This window comes from Oryctolagus cuniculus, chromosome 2 (genome assembly GCF_051225735.1).
Source record: "Oryctolagus cuniculus isolate XC-2025 breed Fujian yellow rabbit chromosome 2, ASM5122573v1, whole genome shotgun sequence".
NCBI classification, from domain to species: Eukaryota; Metazoa; Chordata; class Mammalia; order Lagomorpha; family Leporidae; genus Oryctolagus; species Oryctolagus cuniculus.
The window spans coordinates 169,201,717-169,221,036 of NC_142868.1; the positions used below are offsets into that span (position 1 = coordinate 169,201,717).

Here is a 19,320-nt window from a genome sequence, read left to right on the forward strand (position 1 = left end):
AGCCAATCAAAAGGCGCCGGCGCTGTGTAGTTGCAGCTGGGCGGCCGCTGAGCCGCTGCTAGTACGATCCGGGAGGGTGGCGGGGCCCAGCCGGGGCTCCTGACCCCTGGGTGCCTCCTCCCGACTGCCGCCAGAGGAAGCAACGCTACAAGCCAGGTACAGCCTCCTCTTCTAAGGACAGGTGTGTGTCCGTGTGCGTGGTCTGCGAGTCGTCATGGTTGTCAGCGTGCAACCGGGCTGGCGCCTGCCTGCTCCGAAAGTGGTGGGGATCTGAGGAGCATCCCAGCACGTCCGCGGGGGTCCGTGAATCTAGCCCAGCAGGACCCCAAGCTCTGGGACTGCGCCGGGTGAAGGTTTGCACTTGAGATTGTCCACTCTGAGGCAGGAGGCCAGGAAGCAGAATGCAGGCTTGGAACGCGCTTGTGGGGCTCAGGCTCCATTTCCTGTCTCCGTCTCCATCTCGAACTGATTGACTACCTGGGGAGAGGGTTGAGGACGACGTGTGTTTTTAGGAAACTACGAGGTCTAGGTATCTGTATGGAGCTGGATATGTTGCGGTCCATCAGATATTTGCCTGGAAGGGGAGCGGTATGTAACCAGATCTGTGATACTGTTCTTGGGAGCCCAACTTGGGTGCGAAACAAAGGATTCTCTTAGAGGCTGATTTGGATCCCCGTGTCCAGGTTGAAGGAGAGTTGGAATCTTCCCAGGCTAGTTGGAATAAGTACTGAGATCTAACCTCGTGGATTATACAACTTAATTCCTCATTCTTTGGAGAACGTCTAGAGAGAGAGATTGGATACCACCATGGCCAGCAAGTCATCGTTAAAATTTTTGAAATCAGATCTCAGAACAAGTTGTAAAAGTAACATTTTCTGGGTTGGAGAGATTTTTTTTTCTTCTTCTGCATATGGTTATCCAGGTTCCCCAGCTCCCTTTTTTGAAAAGATTATTTTCCAGGACATGCTCTTGGCACCTGCGTTACAGATCAGTTGACTGTAGATGCATGTAGACAATTTGACTTTCTCCTTCCCAAGTCAGATGTCTTTTATTTCTTTCTCTTGCCTTAATGTTGCTGATTAGGAGTTCACATACTATGTTGAATACAAGTAGTGAAAGTGGTCATTCTTGTCTTGTGCCAGATCTTAGAATAAACTTGGCCTTTCCCTCATTCGGTAGGATATTAACTGTTGGCTTGTTATATGTGGACTTTATTATATTGAAATACATCCTTCTATTTAGTATGTTCAGAATGGTTTTTTTTTTTTTTTGGAGAAGGGATGTTGGATTTCATCAGATGCCTTTTCTGCATCTATTGATGTGATCATACGATTTGGGGTCTTCATTATGTTGATGTACTGTATCATCTTTTTTGATTTGTGTATGTTGGGCCATTCCTGCATCCCTGGGATGAATATCACTTGATCATGGTGAATAATGTTTTTAATGTGCTATTGGATTCAGTCTCCTGGCATTTTGTTGAGGATATTTGCTTCTATGCTTATCAGGCATACTGATCTATTGCTTGTGTGTGTGTGTGTGTGTATGTCCTTGCCTATTTTTGATATCAAGGTAATGTTGGGCTTATAGAGAGAGTTTAGAAGAGATCATTTTTATTCTATTTTTTGAATATTCTTTTTTTAAAGATTTATTTATTTTATTTAAAAGTCAGAGTTACACAGAGAGAGAGAGGCAGAAAGAGAGAGCAGTCTTCATCCCATGGTTCACTCCTCAATTGGCCACAACTGCTGGAACTGTGCCGATCCGGAGCCAGGAGCTTTTTCCCAGTCTCCCACGTGGGTGCAGGGGCCCAAGGACTTGGACCATCTTCTCTACTGCTTTCCCAGGCCTTAGCAGAGAGCTGGATAGGAAGAGAAGCAGCTGGGACTAGAACTAGCACCCATATGGGTTGCCAGAGCTTCAGGCCAGGGCTTTAACCTGCTGAGCCACAGTGCCTGCCCTTATTTTTTGAATATTCTAAGAATTGTTAATTCTTTAAGTATTTGGTAGAATTCAGCAGTGAAACCATCTGATCCTGGGCTTTTCTTTGATTGGAGACTTTACTGATTCAATCTTGCCGCTCATTATTGATCTGTTTAGGTGTTCTGTTTCTTTGTGATTCAATCTTAGTAAGAAATATGTGCTCAGGAATTTGGCTATTTAAAAAAAAGATTTATTTATTTACTTGAAAGGCATAGTTACAGAGAGGCAGAGAGAGAGAGAGAGAGGTCTTCCATCCTCTGGTTCACTTCCATCCTCTGTTTTTTGGTTTTTGGTTTGTTTTTTTTTTTTTTTTTTTTTTTTTTTTGGGTAGATCCAAAGCCAGTAGCCAGGAACTTCTTCTGAGTCTCCATGTAGGTGCAGGAGCCCAAGAACTTGGATCATCTTCTGCCTGTTTTCACAGCCCTTAGCAGAGGGCTGGATTGGAAGTGAAGCAGCTGGTGCTAGAATCGGTGTCCATATGGGGTGCTGGCACTGCAGGCGGTGGCTTTACCCACTCAGACCCAGAGCTGGCCCCCTGCCTATTTATTCTATCAAATTTTTTATTTTTTATTTTTATTTTTGACAGGCAGAGTGGATAGTGAGAGAGAGAGACAGAGAGAAAGGTCTTCCTTTGCCGTTGGTTCACCCTCCAAGGGCCGCCGTGGCCGGCGCGGTGCGGCCGGCACACCGCGCTGATCTGATGGCAGGAGCCAGGAGCCAGGTGCTTTTCCTGGTCTCCCATGGGGTGCAGGGCCCAAGCACCTGGGCCATCCTCCACTGCACTCCCTGGCCACAGCAGAGAGCTGGCCTGGAAGAGGGGCAACCGGGACAGAATCCGGCGCCCCGACCGGGACTAGAACCCGGTGTGCCGGCGCCGCTAGGTGGAGGATTAGCCTAGTGAGCCGCGGTGCCGGCCTTCTATCAAATATTTTGCCATATAATTGTTCACAGTAATCTTTTTTTTTTTTTTATTTTTTTTATTTTTTGACAGGCAGAGTGGACAGTGAGAGAGAGAGAGACAGAGAGAAAGGTCTTCCTTTGCCGTTGGTTCACCCTCCAATGGCCGCCGCGGCCTGCGCGCTGCGGCCGGCGCACCGCGCTGATCCGATGGCAGGAGCCAGGAGCCAGGTGCTTTTCCTGGTCTCCCATGGGGTGCAGGGCCCAAGCACCTGGGCCATCCTCCACTGCACTCCCTGGCCACAGCAGAGGGCTGGCCTGGAAGAGGGGCAACCGGGACAGAATCCGGCGCCCCGACCGGGACTAGAACCCGGTGTGCCGGCGCCGCAAGGCGGAGGATTAGCCTAGTGAGCCGCGGCGCCGGCCTGTTCACAGTAATCTTTAACAGTCCTTTGTATTTCTGTGGTATCCATCATAATATCTCCCTTTTCCTCTTTGATTTTATGTATTTAAATCTTTTTTTCAGGGCCAGCACCGTGGCTCACTTGGTTAATCCTCCACCTGCGGCGCTGGCATCCCATATGGGCACCGGCTTCTAGTCCCGGTTGCTCCTCTTCCAGTCCAGCTCTCTGCTGTGGCCCGGGAAGGCAGTGGAGGATGGCCCAAGTGCTTGGGCCCCTGCACCTACATGGGAGACCAGGAGGAAGCACCTGGCTCCTGGCTTTGGATCCGCGTAGCTCCAGCCATAGTGGCCATTTGAGGAGTGAACCAACGGAAGGAAAATCTTTCTCTCTGTCTCTCTCTATCACTGTCTAACTCTATCTGTCAAAAAAAAACAAAAAAAACAAAAAAACACTTTTTTTTCTTAGTCTTGCTAAAGGTTTGTCAATTTTATTAACTCAAAGCACCAGCTCTTCATTTCATCCATTTTTTATGTATTGTTTTTAGTCTCTGTGTCATTTATTTGTGCTTTGTGTTTTATTATTTCTTCTCTTCTACTAGTTTTTGGATTTGATTTGTTCTTATTTTTCTAGTTCTTTAAGATACAGCAGTAAGTTATTTGACTTCTTTTCTGGTTTTTTTTTTTTTTTTTTTTTTTTAATGTAGGCATCAATTGCTTTGTCTGTCTCTTCTACCGCTTTTGCTGTATCCAGTGGGCTTTGGTCTGTTGTGTTCTCAATTTCATTTGTTTCAAGAAATTTTTAAATTTCCTTGATGTCTTCCTTGGTCCATTGGTTGTTGAGGAGTAAGTTGTTTAATTTCCATGTAATATATAGTTTACATAGTTTTTCTTGTTAGTAATTTCTAGTTTTATTGTTCTGTGGTCAGAAATGGTACTCAATATGATTTCTGTTTTTGTTGTTGTTTAGACCTGTTTTGTGATCTTCCATACGATCTGTCCTGGAGAATGTTCCATGTGCTGTTGAGAAGAGTGTGTTTTGCAACTGTTGATGGAATTTCTGTAGATGTCTGTTAGGTCCCGTTGATCTAGGGTGCAGTTTTTGCTTTTTTGTCTGGATGATCCGGCCGTTTGTTAAGTCCCTCTACTGTATTTAAGCCCTCTACTATTGTCTCTGACAAAGTCTATTGATAGTTATCAGTTACTTTATGTATTTTTGGTGCTTTGATATAGGGGGTGTGTGTGTGAGTATACACATATTTATATATGTTATTTCCTCTATATATTTGTTATTTTCTCTTGCTGGATTGAATTCTATATCATTATATAATGGTCTTCCTTGTTTTTATTGCTTTTGGTATAAAAATCTATTTTTGTCTAATAGAAGTATGGCTACTCCTGTTTTCTTTTGAGTCTCATTTGCAGGGAATGTCTTATTCCATTCTTTTACTTTCAGTCTATGTATATCTTTAGAGGTGAAGTGAGTTTCTTATAAGGAGCATGTAGTTGAAGTCTTGTTTTTTCATCTATTTGACCACTCTGTGTCTTTAATTGGAGAATTTAATCCATTTACATTTAAGGTAATTACTGATAGGTAAAATCTTACAACTGCCATTTTGATACTTGTTTTCTACTTTTATTGTGGCTCCTTTCTTTCTCTCTCTCTTATCCTTTATGGTGATTTTCTCTAGTATTATGTTTTGATTCCTTGTTATTATTTTTGATAAGTATATTAGTTTCCATTACTTGAACTAAAATACCTGAGAGCAGCAACTTAGGAGAGATTTATTGCAGCACATAGTTTGGAGGCTCACAGTCCAAGATTGGGCAGCCTCACCAGTCTGGCATCTGATGGAGGCTGGCCGTGGCAGAGTAGGTACACCTGAATACTCACATGGTGGCTGGAGGCAGACAGACGCAGGATGCATGACTGGCTCATATCAGCAATGCTCTCACAAAAACTACCTCCCAAGGGCAGTCCCCCAGGGACCTAAGAACTTCCAACCAGCTCCCCTCTCAGGTGCCATAGTTAGGTCAAAGCTCCACCCTTAATACATCAACTGTTTACATAAGACTAGTGTTTAAATGTCTGCATGAGTTGGAGAGCCAAACCTATTGTATACATATTGAATATATTATAGACTTTTGCTTTGTGGTTACCATGAAATGCAGAAAAAACAATAATTGGTTTCAACAAGCTATTTTAAAATGGTAGCAGCTTGACATTGATTATAAAGATAGGACAAGAAACAAAAAAGAAAACATTAAGAAATACTGATCAAGAACTCTACACATGCTTTTCATTCCTCATCACATTTTGAATTTTTTTTTTTTTAAGAGACAGACCCAATATGCTACAACCCCGGCCTGAGAGACAGAAAGACAGCATGATGGAGAGCACTCCCATCAGCTGGTTCACTTCCTAAATGCAAGCAGTGGCCACCAGCTGGGGCTGAAACTGGGAACCAGGAACTTAATCCAGGTCTCCAATATGGGAGGCAGGGATCCAACCACTTCAGCCATCTCTACTGCCTCCCAAGTTGTGCATTATCCTCTGGTACTAGTATCAGAGGCTGACATGGGCCTCAAACTCAGGCACACTGATATGGGACATGGGCACTTCAAATGGTGTTTTAACCACCAGGTCGTATACCTGCCCACACATTTTGAATTGTCGATGTTCCCATTTTATCTCTTCCTATATTATTTGTCTGTTGGCATTTTAATATTATTATATTTGGGTTTTTTTCGTGTTTGTACTGAAGATATGAATGGCTTTTATACTGTGTTTGCAATATTAGAGCACTCTGAATTGGTCTGTATGGTTACTCTCACCAGTGAGTTTTCTGTCTTCTGATATTTTCTTCCTACTTGTTGGTGTCTCTTGCAGTGAAGAATTACCTTCTGTATTTGTTTGTTTTTTAACTTTTTAAAATTTGTGTCAAGGGAACGAATTCTGTATATTTTATATATATATAGTTTTGTTAAATTTTATTTATTTATATGCATCTCAGAAATACAACATTAAGAACATAGTAATTCTTCCCACCATACCTGCCCTCCCACCCACTCTCCCACCCTTCTTCCTCTTCCCTCTCCTCCTGTTTTTCACTAAACTCTATTTTCATTTAACTTTATATAGAGAGGATTAACTATATTCTAGATATAGAGTCAACACTTAGTCTGAGAAAAAAAGGAAAAAAAAAAACTTTACCTCAACAGTCCAGTCAAGGGCTGTTCAAAATTATTGCATCTCAAAGGTGAGTTCACTATTTTTCCCCTTCTTTTTTTTTCTTCCATTCCTCTTTTCCCTTTATTCTTCCCTCTTCTTTGCTTTTAGAAACTTAATTATCTCTAATGAAGAACCCAAAAATAATACACCTTTTGCGAGGTCTTACACATAACTATAAGACATAAGAATATCCTCCACTTAATATGCTAAAAGGAAGTGATTCTTGAGAACAACTCTTACCATAGTGTCTCATGATACAACTCTCTGGGGACAAAGGTCCTGCATGGGAAATTAGTACATAGTGACTCTTGTTTATTTAACAATTAACACTCTTACTTATAACATCAGTGATCACCCAAGGCTGTTGTTATGAGCTGCTTAGGCCATGGAAGCGTTTTGAATCCACAAACTCCATCAGTATTTAAGCAAGGCCATAAGCAAAGTGGAAGTTCTCTCCTCCCTTCAGAGAAAAATACATCCTTCTCTGGTGGCTGCTTCTTTCCCCTAGGGTCTCATCCACAGAGGTCCTTTATGTAGAACATTTTTTACCACAGTGTCTTGACTTTCTATGCTTGAAATGCTCCCCTGGGTTTTTCAGCCAGACCAGAATGCCTTAAGGTTGATTCTGAGGTCAGAGTGCTACTTAAAGTGATTGTCATTCTATGCGTCTGCTGTATGTACTGCTTCCAATGTTGGAGCATTCATTCCTTTTTAACTCTATTATTATTTCCAAACACTTAGTCCTATTTGTATAATCACTTTAACACTTGATCCTATCTATATGGTCACTTTACCACTTAATCCTATCTATTTGCTCTCCATAACACTTAAGCTGCTATTTTTACCAGACAGCTTAAGGGAATTTGAGGTCCCATGGCAAGTTTTTAAACTGTGCCATTAGAAGTAAGTCAGTAGGAATGTATGCAGAACTATACTACTTTGCAGTTACAAACTTCATACATTTCACAATTACAACTTTAGGATCTTGGTAATTCTTTCCACTGTGCTGCCCTCCCACCCACACTATCACCCCCGCTTCCTCTTCCCTTTCTTATTCTCTTATTTTTTACCAAGATCTATTTTGTATTAACTTTATTCACATATGGTTAACTCTGTGCTAACTAAAGAGCTCAACAATCAGTATGAAAGAAAAAAAGATAAGGAAGACACTATAAAGAAAAAAAAAAAAAAACAAATAAAAAATAAAAAGCTGTTCCTCAACAGTCAAGAGAAGGGCTGATAAAAGTCATTGCTTCCAAAGTGTCAATTTCATTTCTACAGGTTGCCTTTTAGGTGCTCTATTAGTTATCACAGGTCAGGGAGAACATATGATATTTGTCCCTTTGGGACTGGCTTATTTCACTAAGTATGATGCTTTCCAGTTTTATCCATTTTGTTGCAAATGACGGGATTCCTCTCTCTCTCTCTCTCTCTCTCTCTCTCTTTCTTTCTTTCTTTCTTTCCTGCTGTATAGTATTCCACGTATATTTCCCATAATTTCTTTGTCCAGTTTTTGGTTGAAGGGCATTTGGGTGATTCCGTGTCTTTGTTATTGTCAATTGAGCTGCAATAAACATGGAGATGCAGATAGCTCTTTCATATGCTGTTTTCATTTCTCTTGGGTAGATTCCCAGGAGTGTGATGGCTGGGTCATATGGTGGGTCTATATTCATATTTCTGAGTATCTCCATATTGTCTTAGTGGCTTTACCAATTTACATTCCCACCAACAGTGTATTAAGGTATCCTTTTTCCCCCATCCTCTCCAGCGTTTGTTGTTTGTTGATTTCTGGATGAAAGCCATTCTAACTGAGGAGGTTTTTTGTTTTTTGTTTTTGTTTTTGTTTTGTTTTGTTTTTGCCAGGCAGAGTTAGACAGTGAGAGAGAGAGACAGAGAGAAAGGTCTTCCTTCTGTTGGTTCACTCCCTCAATGGCTGCTATGGCTGGCGCTACGCTGATCTGAAGCCAGGAACTGGGTGCTTCCTCCTGGTCTCCCATGTGGGTGCAGAGCCCAAGTACTTGAGCCATCCTCCACTGCCCTCCCAGGCCACAGCAGAGAGCTAGACTGGAAGAGGAGCAACCAGGACTAGTACCCGGCGCTCTGACCGGGACTAGAACCTGGGGTGCCGGTGCCACAGGTGGAGGATTAGCCAAGTGAGCTGTGGTGCCAGCCTGGGGAGGTTTTGATTTGCATTTCTCTGATGGCTAATGATCCTGAGCATTTTTTCATGTGTCTGTTGGCCATTCCTCTTTTGAAAAATGCCTGTTTAAGTCCTTTACCCATTTCTTCACTGTGTTGTTTGTTTTGTTGTTGAGTTTCTTGATCTCTTTATATATTCTAGTTATTAATCCTTTATTGATTGTATAGTTTGCAGATATTTTCTCCCATTCCGTCAGTTGCCTCTTCACTTTGCTGATTGTTTCTTTTGCAGTGTAAAAGCTTCTCAGTTTGATGTAATCTCATTTGTTGATTTTGGCTTTGATCGCTTGTGCCTCTGGGGTCTTTTCCAAGAACTCTTTGTCTATGCTAATGTCTTGTAGGGTATTGTGATGCCTCCAGCTTTGTTTTTGTTGTATAAGATTGCTTTAGCTATTCAGAGTCCCCTGTGTTTCCATATGAATTTCAACATCATTTTTTCTATATCCGAGAAGAATGTCTTTGGTATTTTGATTGGTATTGCATTGAATCTGTAAATTGCTTTCAGTAGTATGGATGTTTTGATGATATTGATTTTTCCAATCCATGAACATAGAAGATTTTTCCATTTTGTTTTGTATCTTATTCTATTTCTTTCTTTAATGTTTTGTAATTCATGTGGTATAGAGATCTTTGACATTCTTGGTTAAATTTATTCCATGGTATTTATTTTCTTTGGTAGCTATTGTGAATGGGATTGATCAGCTATGGCATGCCATCTGTGTATACAAAGGCTATTTATTTTTGTGTGTTGATTTTGTTACCAGAGAAATTGCAGGGTTCTTGTCTTCGCGCAAGAAAGAATTCAGGCGTGAGACAGAGAGTAGTGGGAGGTAAAACAGCAAGGTTTATTAGGGAAGGGACATCCTTCCCTAATAAATAAGGATGGATGGGCACCTCTCCAGACAGAGCCTGAGAGACTAGGGTGGGGGTGGAGGGTAGAGGTTACATGGTTGAGTGGAGAGATTACACCTGGCCAGACCAGGCAGGTGACTCAGCAGAGAGGCAGAGGGCTGAGCGCACAGTCCAGTTGAGGCCGGGGGTTTTTAAGGAGATGGGTCTCTGTCTTCACACATCTCCTCCTGAAACAAAGGATTTTATGGCTGTAAATAGTAAGAAGCTCCTCTGAGTTTTCCCCTGAAGGTATCAGACAGGAGGAAGCCTAGTTGGCACCATCCTGGGTTCAGAGGAAGGGTGAGCAGGACCCCCTAGAGATTGGGGATCCAGAGCAGGATATTTGAAATGCAGATACTGGGCTGCATCTGGGAGATTGTGGAAGATTTGTCAGGCAGAAGGGGCAGGGACCTCCACCTGGCAGGTTATCAGGTAGAAGGGGGCAGGGCAGGATTTGAAGACTGGGCTGTCCCTGAAATGTTGTCAGGATGACTTTGAGATGCAGATGCTTATGCTGGACATAGATGTCTTCTCTTTAGGCCTTTATGTCACACACACACATAAGCTCATAACTGACTTCCTACCTAACAATTTTATATCCTGCTACATTTCCAAACTCTTCTATGAATTCTAACAGTTTTAGGTGCAGTCTTTTGGATCCCCTGTATATGGGATTATGTCATTTGCAATTAGGGATTGTTTGACTTCCCCCTTCCCAATTTCAACCCCTTTGATTTCTTTTTCTTGTATAATGGTTCTGGCTAAAACTTCCAGGACTATCTTGAAAAGCAGTGGTGAGAATGGGCATCCCTGTCTGATTCCTGATCCCAGTGGGAATGCTTCCAACTTTTCCCCTTTCAATAGGATGCTGGCTGTGAGTTTGTTGTAAATTGCTTTGATTGTGTTGAGAAATGTTCCTTCCATACCCAATTTGCTTAGAGTTTTCATCATGAAAGGGTGTTGTATTTTATCAAATGCTTTATTTGCATCTATTGAGATAATCATGGTTTTTGTTCTTCAGTTTGTTAATATGTATCACATTGATTGACCTGTGAAAGTTGAACCATCCCTGCATACCAGGGATAAGTCCCACTTGGTCCAGATTTTGAAAGGATTCATCCCTCTCAATTGTTTTGAATAGCTTGGGAAGAATTGGAGTTCGTTCATTAAATGTTTGGTAGAATGCAGCAGTGAGGCCTTCGGTTCTGGGCTTTTCTTTGTTGGGAGGGTCTTTATTACTCATTTGAGTTCTGTCTTGGTTATTGGTCTGTTTAGGTTTTCTGTGTCTTCATGGCTCAATTTAGGTAGGTCATATGTGCCCAGGAATCTATCCATTTCTTCTAGGTTTCCTATTTTGTTAGCGTATAGCTCTTTGTAGTAATTTCTGGTGATTTTATTTCTGTGGTGTCTTGTTGTTACATTTCCTTTTTCTTTTTCTTTTATTTTTAAAATATTTATTTTATTTATTTGAACGACAGAGTTAGAGAGGTAGAGATAGAGAGAAAGGTCTTCCATCCACTGATTCACTCCACAGATGGCCACAACAACCGGAGCTGCGCCGATCCAAAGCCAGGAGCCAGGAGCTTCTTCCAGGTCTCTGTGCAGGGGCCCAAGGACTTGGGCCATCTTCTACTTCTTTCCTAGGCCATAGCAGAGAGCTGGATCGGAAGAGGAGCAGCTGGGACTAGAACTGGTGCCCATATGGGATATGGGATGCTGGCACTTCAGGCCAGGGTTTTAACACACTACAGCACAGCGATGGCCCTCACATTTCCTTTTTCATCTCTAATTTTAATAATTTGGATCTTCTCACTCCTTGTTTTGGTTAGTTAGGCCAATGGTGTGTTGATTTTATTTATTTTTTCAAAAAACCAGCTCTTCATTTTGCTGATCTTTTGTATTGCTTCATTGGTTTCAACTTTGTTTATTTCTTCTCTAATTTTAATTTTTTTCCTCCTACTAATTTTGGGTTTGGTTTGCTGTTGTTTTTCTAGGCCCTTGAGATGCATTGATAGCTCATTTATTTGGTGCTTTTTCAATTTCTTGATGTAGGCTCCAATTGCTATAAACTTTCCTCTTAACACTGCTTTTGCTGTATCCCATAAGTTTTCATATGTTGTATTGTCATCTTAATTTGCTTATTTCTCTTGATTTCTTCGATGATCCACTGTTCATTCAGGGGCATGTTGTTCAGGCTCCATGTGTTTGCATATGTTCTGGGGATTCCTCAGTTGTTGATTACCAACTTCATTCCACTGTAGTCAGAAGATGCATGGTATGATGTTGATTTTTTTGAATTTGCTGAGACTTATTTATGACCTAGCATGTGGTCAATCCTAGAGAAAGTTCCATACACTGGTGAGAAGAATATATGTTATGCAGTTGTAGCATGGGAAGCTGATATCTATTAGGTCCATTTGGTCTATAGTGTTGATTAACTCTGTTATTCCCTTGCTGATTTTCTGTCTGGTTGATCTGTCCATTGCTGAAAGTTCTCTAGTGGCTTCCTATTAAGAATAAAATCCGAAGTTCTTCTCAAAGCCGACATGATTTATGTTCTGACCTCGTGTCCTTCCCTCAATCCACCGTAGGCCTAGCGGACTCCCTACTGTTCATTCAGCCCAGTATGATGAGGACATGCTGGCCTCAGAGCCTTTGTACCATTACTGCTTGTACTTCAGATGTTCTTGGCCATTATCTCAGTTTGTTTAGATGCCTGCTCTAATGTGATTTCAGAGAGGTCTTACCATTCTGTGTAAAATAATTTTGTTGTTGTTTTTCCTGATAGCACTTAAATGATGTTGTCTATTTGTTTATTGTCTGAGTTATTCTCTAGATGGTTTTTTTTTTTTTTTTTTTTGGACAGGCAGAGTGGATAGTGAGAGAGAGAGAGAAAGGTCTTCCTTTTGCCGTTGGTTCACCCTCCGATGGCCGCCGCGGCTGGCACTCTGCGGCTGGCGCACTGCGCTGATCCGAAGGCAGGAGCCAGGTGCTTCTCCTGGTCTCCCATGGGGTGCAGGGCCCAAGCACTTGGGCCATCCTCCACTGCACTCCCTGGCCACAGCAGAGAGCTGGCCTGGAAGAGGGGCAACCGGGACAGAATCTGGCACCCCGACCGGGACTAGAACCCGGTGTGCCGGCGCTGCTAGGTGGAGGATTAGCCTATTGAGCCGTGGCGCCGGCCTCTAGATGGTAATTTTATAAGGCAGGAATTTAGTCTTTGCTCTTTTATCCCAAGGATCTGGCACATAATAAACACTCAATAAATATTTGTAGAATCAATAAATAGAATGGATTTTCTTTCTTGCATGAAGAACTTATTCAGCCATCAGTCATTCATTCCACAAATACATACGACAGACACTATGTTGGCGGTAAAATAGAAAGTAGACATAGTCTTTGCCTTCAGACTTTTCGGGGAGTAGGAAGGGGGAAATAGGCATAAACACAATACAGATGTGTAATCATGGAAAGCTTTTTCTCTTTTAAAAATTATTTTATTTTTAGGGGAAGGCATTTGACCTATGGGTTAAGCCACTGGTTAGGAAATCCATGTCCCACATCAGAGCACCTGGGTTTAATTCCTGGCTTGAGCTCTTGATTCCAGCTTCTTGCTAATGAGAATTCAGGGAGGCAGCCATGATGGTTCAAATAGTCCCAGCTCATATAGTCCCAGCTTTGGCCCCTCTCTGTTGTGGGCATTTGGAGAGTGAATCAGCAGACAGGAGCTCTTTCTGTCATTCTGTTTTTCTGTCTGTCTGCCTTTGCCCAAAGAAAAATAACATGTTTTTAAACTTAAAAAAAAAAAAAAACCAACTTCTTTTATTTAAAAAATGTTTTTGATTGACATGCCATATTTGTATATCTTTATGGGGTACTGTGTAGTATTTCAGCCTCTATTTAGTGTATATCAATTAAACTAGGCAACTAACCTTTCCATTTCCATGTCTTTTTTCTTTGCATTTGTCAATATTTTCTGTAGTTAACATAGCCTTTCTTGTTTACTTGATTCATCTTTTCCTATCATTTTAGTTTTTATTTATTTGTGTCTGAATTTAAGTCCTTTTCCTGTATGTAGCATACAGCTAGATTGTGTTTTTTTTAATCCATACTGACAGTCACTGTGTTTTGACTGGATTGACTAATCTAGTCACATTTATTGTTATTATTGATATAGCAGGAGTTATATCTGTCATTCAATTCAACTCTTTTGTCTATATATCTCATATCTATTAGTACCTCTGCTCCTGATTAGCTGTTTTCTTTTGTAGCTAGACATTAAATGAATTTTTTCTAATGTACTGTTTTTAGTGATTGCTCTTGAGTTCATCATATACATTTTATCAGCTTCAGATTTATCATAACCTGATATCTAGAAGCATTATTCCTATGTAGCTATGATCCCCAATTTTTATGGTATTCTTTTAATTTTAATTTTTTTTTTTTTATTTTTGACAGGCAGAGTGGACAGTGAGAGAGAAACAGACAGAAAGAAAGGTCTTCCTTTTCCATTGGTTCACCCTCCAATGGCTGCCGCGGCCGGCGCGCTGCGGCTAGCACATCCCGCTGATCCGAAGGCAGAAGCCAGGTGCTTCTCCTGGTCTCCCATGGGGTGCAGGGCCCAAGCACTTGGGCCATCCTCCACTGTACTCCCAGGCCACAGCAGAGAGCTGGCCTGGAAGAGGGGCAGCCGGGACAGAATCCGGTGCCCCGACCGGAACTAGAACCCGGGGTGCTGGCGCCGCAGGCGGAGGATTAGCCTATTGAGCCATGGCGCCAGCAGTATGGTATTCTTATTCTATACATATTTATTAATGTTACAAATTCAGCATTACATTGTTTAAATTTTTTCTTTTCTATCCATAGTTATTTTCTTAGCAATACAACCATGCTACCATCCATCTGTTTTGTGTTGGTATTGGCAAATATATTATGTTACATTTCTATAGGTTGTAGGTCCAACATTACATCATATTTATTATTTTATACAATCACTTTTTAAATTGTTTAAGAAGAAACTTTTAGGGGCTGGTGCTGTGGCATAATGGATAAATCTGCCAGCTTCAATGCTGGCATCCCTTTTGGGCGCCAGTTCAAGTACCAGTTGCTCCACTTCCAGTGCAGCTCGCTGCTAATGCACCTGGGGAAGAAGTGGAAGATGGCCCAAATACTTGGGCCCCTGCACCCATGTAGGAGACCTGGATAAAGCACCTGTGTCCTGGCTTCAGCCTGGCACAGTCCTGGCTGTTGGGGCCATTTGGGAAGTGAACCAGCCAATAAAAGATCCCTCTCCCTCTCCCTCTCCCTCTCCCTCTCCCTCTCCCTCTCCCTCTCCCTCTCCCTCTCCCTCTCCCTCTCCCTCTCCCTCTCCCTCTCCTTCTCCCTCTCCCTCTCCCTCTCCCTTCTTCCTTCTTCCTTCTTCCTTCTTCCTTCTTCCTTCTTCCTTCTTCCTTCTTCCTTCTTCCTTCTTCCTTCTTCCTTCTTCCTTCTTCCTTCTTCCTTCTCCCTCCCTCCCTCCCTCCCTCCCTCCCTCTCCCCTCATTCTCTGCCTCTGTCTTCCATCTCTGTAACTCTGCCTTTCAAATAAATAAATAAGGGGCCGGCACCTTGGCACAGTAGGTTAATCCTCCGCCTGTGGTGCCAGCAGCCCATATGGGCACTGGTTCTAGTCCCGGCTGCTCCTCTTTCAATCCAGCTCTCTGCTATGGCCTGGGAAAGCAGTAGAAGATGGCCCAAGTCCTTGGGTCCCTGCACTGCATGGGAGGCTGGGAAGAAACTCCTGGCTCCTGGCTTCAGATCAGCTCAGCTCCGGCCATTGTGGCCATTTGGAGAGTGAACCAACAGAAGGAAGACCTTTCTCTCTGTCTCTTCCTCTCACTGTCTGTAACTCTACCTCTCAAATAAATAAATAAAATATTTTAAAAAATAAATCTTTTTTTAAAGCAGAAAAAATTTATATTGGTTTGTTAATGCATAATTACCTTTACCAATGGTGTGTGTGTGTGTGTGTGTGTGTGTGTAGATGTGAATTACCAATCTGGGGACACTTGCTCCAGCTTGAAAAACTTTCATTATTATTTCTTGGGAGGGAAGTCTGCTGTCAACAAATTCTCAGGTTTGTTTACGTGGGAAAGTTTTTATTTCACCTTCATTTGTGAAAGATAGTTTTTTAAAGACATAGGACTTTGGTCAGTTGATTTTTATTTGCATGATTTAAATATACATGTCATTACTTTCTTTTTTATTGTACTTAAAATTTTTATTAATAAATATAAAGAGAACAGATTTCATGAATTTCCTAGGTACATTCTAAGAGTATAACCATACTTCTTTTCTCCCCTCTCTTTTCTTCAGTTCCTCTCCTTCATTCCTTCCTTTGTTTTTTTTTCTTTAATTTTTGAAAAGATACAATGTCAGTACACTCTATAACCACAGTCTTAATTCATCACTAACCCTAATATTCAACAAGTAAAAAGTAGGAAGACCACAGTTCCACAGGAGTATAAACAAGGACTAAAAACAACAATCATATCACAAGATGTCAGTTTCATTCCTATACATTTTTCATATTTTATATTAACTGCCAGATATCATAGAAAATATGTTTGTCTTGTTGGAACTGGCTTATTTCACTAAGCATAATGGTTTCCAGTTGCATCCATTTTGTTACGAAAGACAGGATTTCATTCTTTTTTATGGCTGAGTAGTTTTCCGTTGTGTGTATTCACCACATTTTTATCCATTCATCAGCTGACACAAATCTGGGTTGATTCTATATCTTAGCTATTGTAAATTGTGCACAATAAATAAATAAACATGGGGTACAGATAACTCTTTCATATAATGATTTTGTTTTGTTTAGGTAAATTCCCAGGAGTGGGATGGCTGGGTCATATGGCAGATATATTTTCAGAATTCAGAAGAATCTCTGTACTGTCTTCCATAATGGTTGTACTAGTTTACATTCTTACCAACGGTATGTTAGGGTACCTTTTCCCCCACATCCTTGCCAGCATTTATTGTGTTTTGATTTTTGGATGATAGCCGTTCTACCTGGGATGAGGTGAAACCTCATTGTGGTTTTAGTTTCATTTTCCTGGTGGCTGGTTATCCTGAGCATTTTCCATGTTTCTGTTGGCCATTTGAATTTTATTCTTCGAAAAATGTATGTTCATGTCCTTTGCCCATTTCTTAACTAGATTGTTTGTTTTGTTGTCGTTGAGTTTCCTGAGCTCTTCATAGATCCTGGATATTAATCCAGCTATCCCCTGGGAATGCAGTTACTCCACCTTTGTTCTGTTATCTTCCCACAGTCAAGATCAGCATGTCTTTTCTCCATGTAGCCAGTTTGGATCCCTATTTTTCCTCCGGTCACATGTCGTTACCTTCTGACCTCTTTGTGAGAAGTCAGTGGAGAAATCAGTTATTAGCCTTACTGAGGTTCCTCTTATAAGTAATGAATCATTTTTCTCTTAACTGCTTTCAAGATTTTCTCCTTGTTTTTGACCTTCTCATTTTTATTACATGTGTCTGTTTATATTTGTTGTGTTTGTCCTAACTGTATTATGGGGTTGTGGGGATCCTGAGCTATGGCTGGGCCCAGAGAGCCTCAGCTAGACTTAGTCCATGTTCTTGTATTCCTGCATGTAAGAGTACAATTGAGAGACATAGGTAAATGTGAACAGAAGAGCAGGATTTATTGAAAGGCAAAAAGAGATAGTATACACTCAGATGTGAAAGTGGGCAACCTCAAGAGAGAGCATTAATCTCCAAACCATGCTGGGGTCTTCCATTTATAGGGTAGGGCTAGTATTCAAGATGTGGCCTGATAGAAGAGCCAAAGGATTTGGATCCATAGGATTTGGGGTAGGGCTGCAGGGCATGTGGTAATCTCCAAGAATTTGTCATGGCACTTGGTGCCTAATGTAAGGTGAGGCTTTGCCGCAGCATAAGGAGTGGGTGTGTTGAATTGCCATGGAACGTGAGGGAATCAGGGTGGTACACATGCTTGGGTGTTAAACATTTTTAGCTTCTTATCCCTTCTATTTTTTTTAAGTTTTTATTTAATGAATGCATTTTTTCATAGATAGAACTTTAGGGATATAGTGGTTCTTTTCCCCATACCTACCCTCTCACCCCAACTCCCATCCCACGTCACTCTCTCTCTCCCATCTCCTTCTTCATTATGGTTCATTTTTAGTTTGATTTTATATACAGAGGACCAACTCCGTGTTAAGCATGGATTTCAACAGTTTGCACCCATGCATACACACAACATATAGAGTACAGTTTGAGAACAAGATTTGCAGTCAATTCTCATTGTACAGCTCATTAAGGACGGAGGTCCTATGTGGGGAATAAGTGCGCAGTGACTTCTGTTGTTCTTTAACAATTAACACTCCTATCTATGATGTCAGCGTGATCACCTGAGGCTCTTGCCATGGGCTGCCAAGGCTATGGAAGCCTTTTGTGACCACAGATTCCATTGGTATTTGGACACGGCCATAAGCAAAGTGAGTGTTCTTTCCTCCCTTCAGAGAAGAGTACTTCCTTCTTTGATGACCCTTTCTTTCCACTGAGACGTCAGAGATCCTGCATGTGGTGTTATCCCTTCTTGACTCCCTTCCTTGCCCAGATCAGTTGGAATCCATTGAACTTGGATTTGTAGGATATTGTTTTTCAATAAATCAGAAATTTTCTGTCAACTGTTTGTTGGAAATCAGTATTTTAGATAATATGTTGTAACAACTCAGAGTACTGGTTCTCCCCACTCCAGGACGTGTGATTAGCATTTGCTTGTTTAATTTCTAGTGACTAGCTGGGTTATTTTAGTGAAGTCAGTTTCCCTCTCAGGAAGGATCAATTCTGAGATTGCCCGCAGTCACCTGTGATAACAGTAGTTTTGGCCGGGGGCCCCTTTTCTTCCTTGTACCACACAGTGTTAAACGCCACTAATTGCCAGCTGATTGTAAATTCCTCCAGTCAAATAGTGTCTTATTCGAAACAATTTTCCAGGGTTGTGTTTGATACTTGTTCTACTTCACAGCAGCCTGATTCTTTGGATTTTTCTTCCTTTCTATCTCTACCTCCCTCCTGCCTTTCTCTCTCTCTCTCTCTCTCTCTCTCTCTCTCTCTCAAGATTTATTTATTAATTTGGAAGGCAGACTTAGAGAGAGAGGGAGAGACAGAGATAGAGATCTCCCATCTTCTGGTTCACTTCCCAAATGGTTGCAATTACCTGATCTGGTTTAGGTCAAAACCAGGAGCCAGCAGTCCAGCTCTCTGTTGTGGCCTGGGAAGGCAGTGGAGGATGGCCCAGGTCCTTGGGCCCTGCACCCGCACGGGGGACAAGGAGGACGCACCTGGCTCCTGGCTTCAGATCGGCACAGCACACCGGCCACAGCACGCCGGCCGTAGTGGCCACTTGGGGGGTGAACCAACAGAAAAAGGAAGACCATTCTCTGTCTCTCTCTCTCACTGTCTAACTCGATCTGTCAAAACAAACAAACCAACCAACCAGGAGCCAGGAAATCTATCAGGGTGTCCCATGTGGGTGACAGGGGCCAAGCACTCAGACCATCTTCTGCTGTTCCCCCAGGCATATTAACAGGGAGCTGGATTGGAAGTGGAGCACCCAGGACTCAAACCTGTGTTCGTATGGGATGCCAGTGTTGCAGGGAGGTGCCATGAAATTTTGGTTTTCTAAACTTGCAAACTG

The 19,320-nt window shown here is 41.9% G+C and overlaps 1 protein-coding gene across 9 annotated transcripts in view; it reads left to right on the forward strand.

Annotated features, from left to right (window-relative positions):
- The window catches only part of DHX57 (DExH-box helicase 57), a 75,707-nt gene continuing 56,387 nt past the window's right edge, over positions 1–19,320 (forward strand). For 2 of the 9 annotated variants that reach the window (XM_070069212.2, XM_089326527.1), the window contains exon 1: positions 55–588. In XM_070069212.2, the coding sequence (XP_069925313.1) occupies positions 538–588 (51 nt within the window). In that variant the 5' untranslated portion in view covers positions 55–537. Of the gene's footprint in view, positions 589–19,320 lie in introns of all 9 variants that reach the window. The other 7 variants (XM_070069213.2, XM_070069214.2, XM_070069217.2 and 4 more) reach the window with 7 other exon arrangements.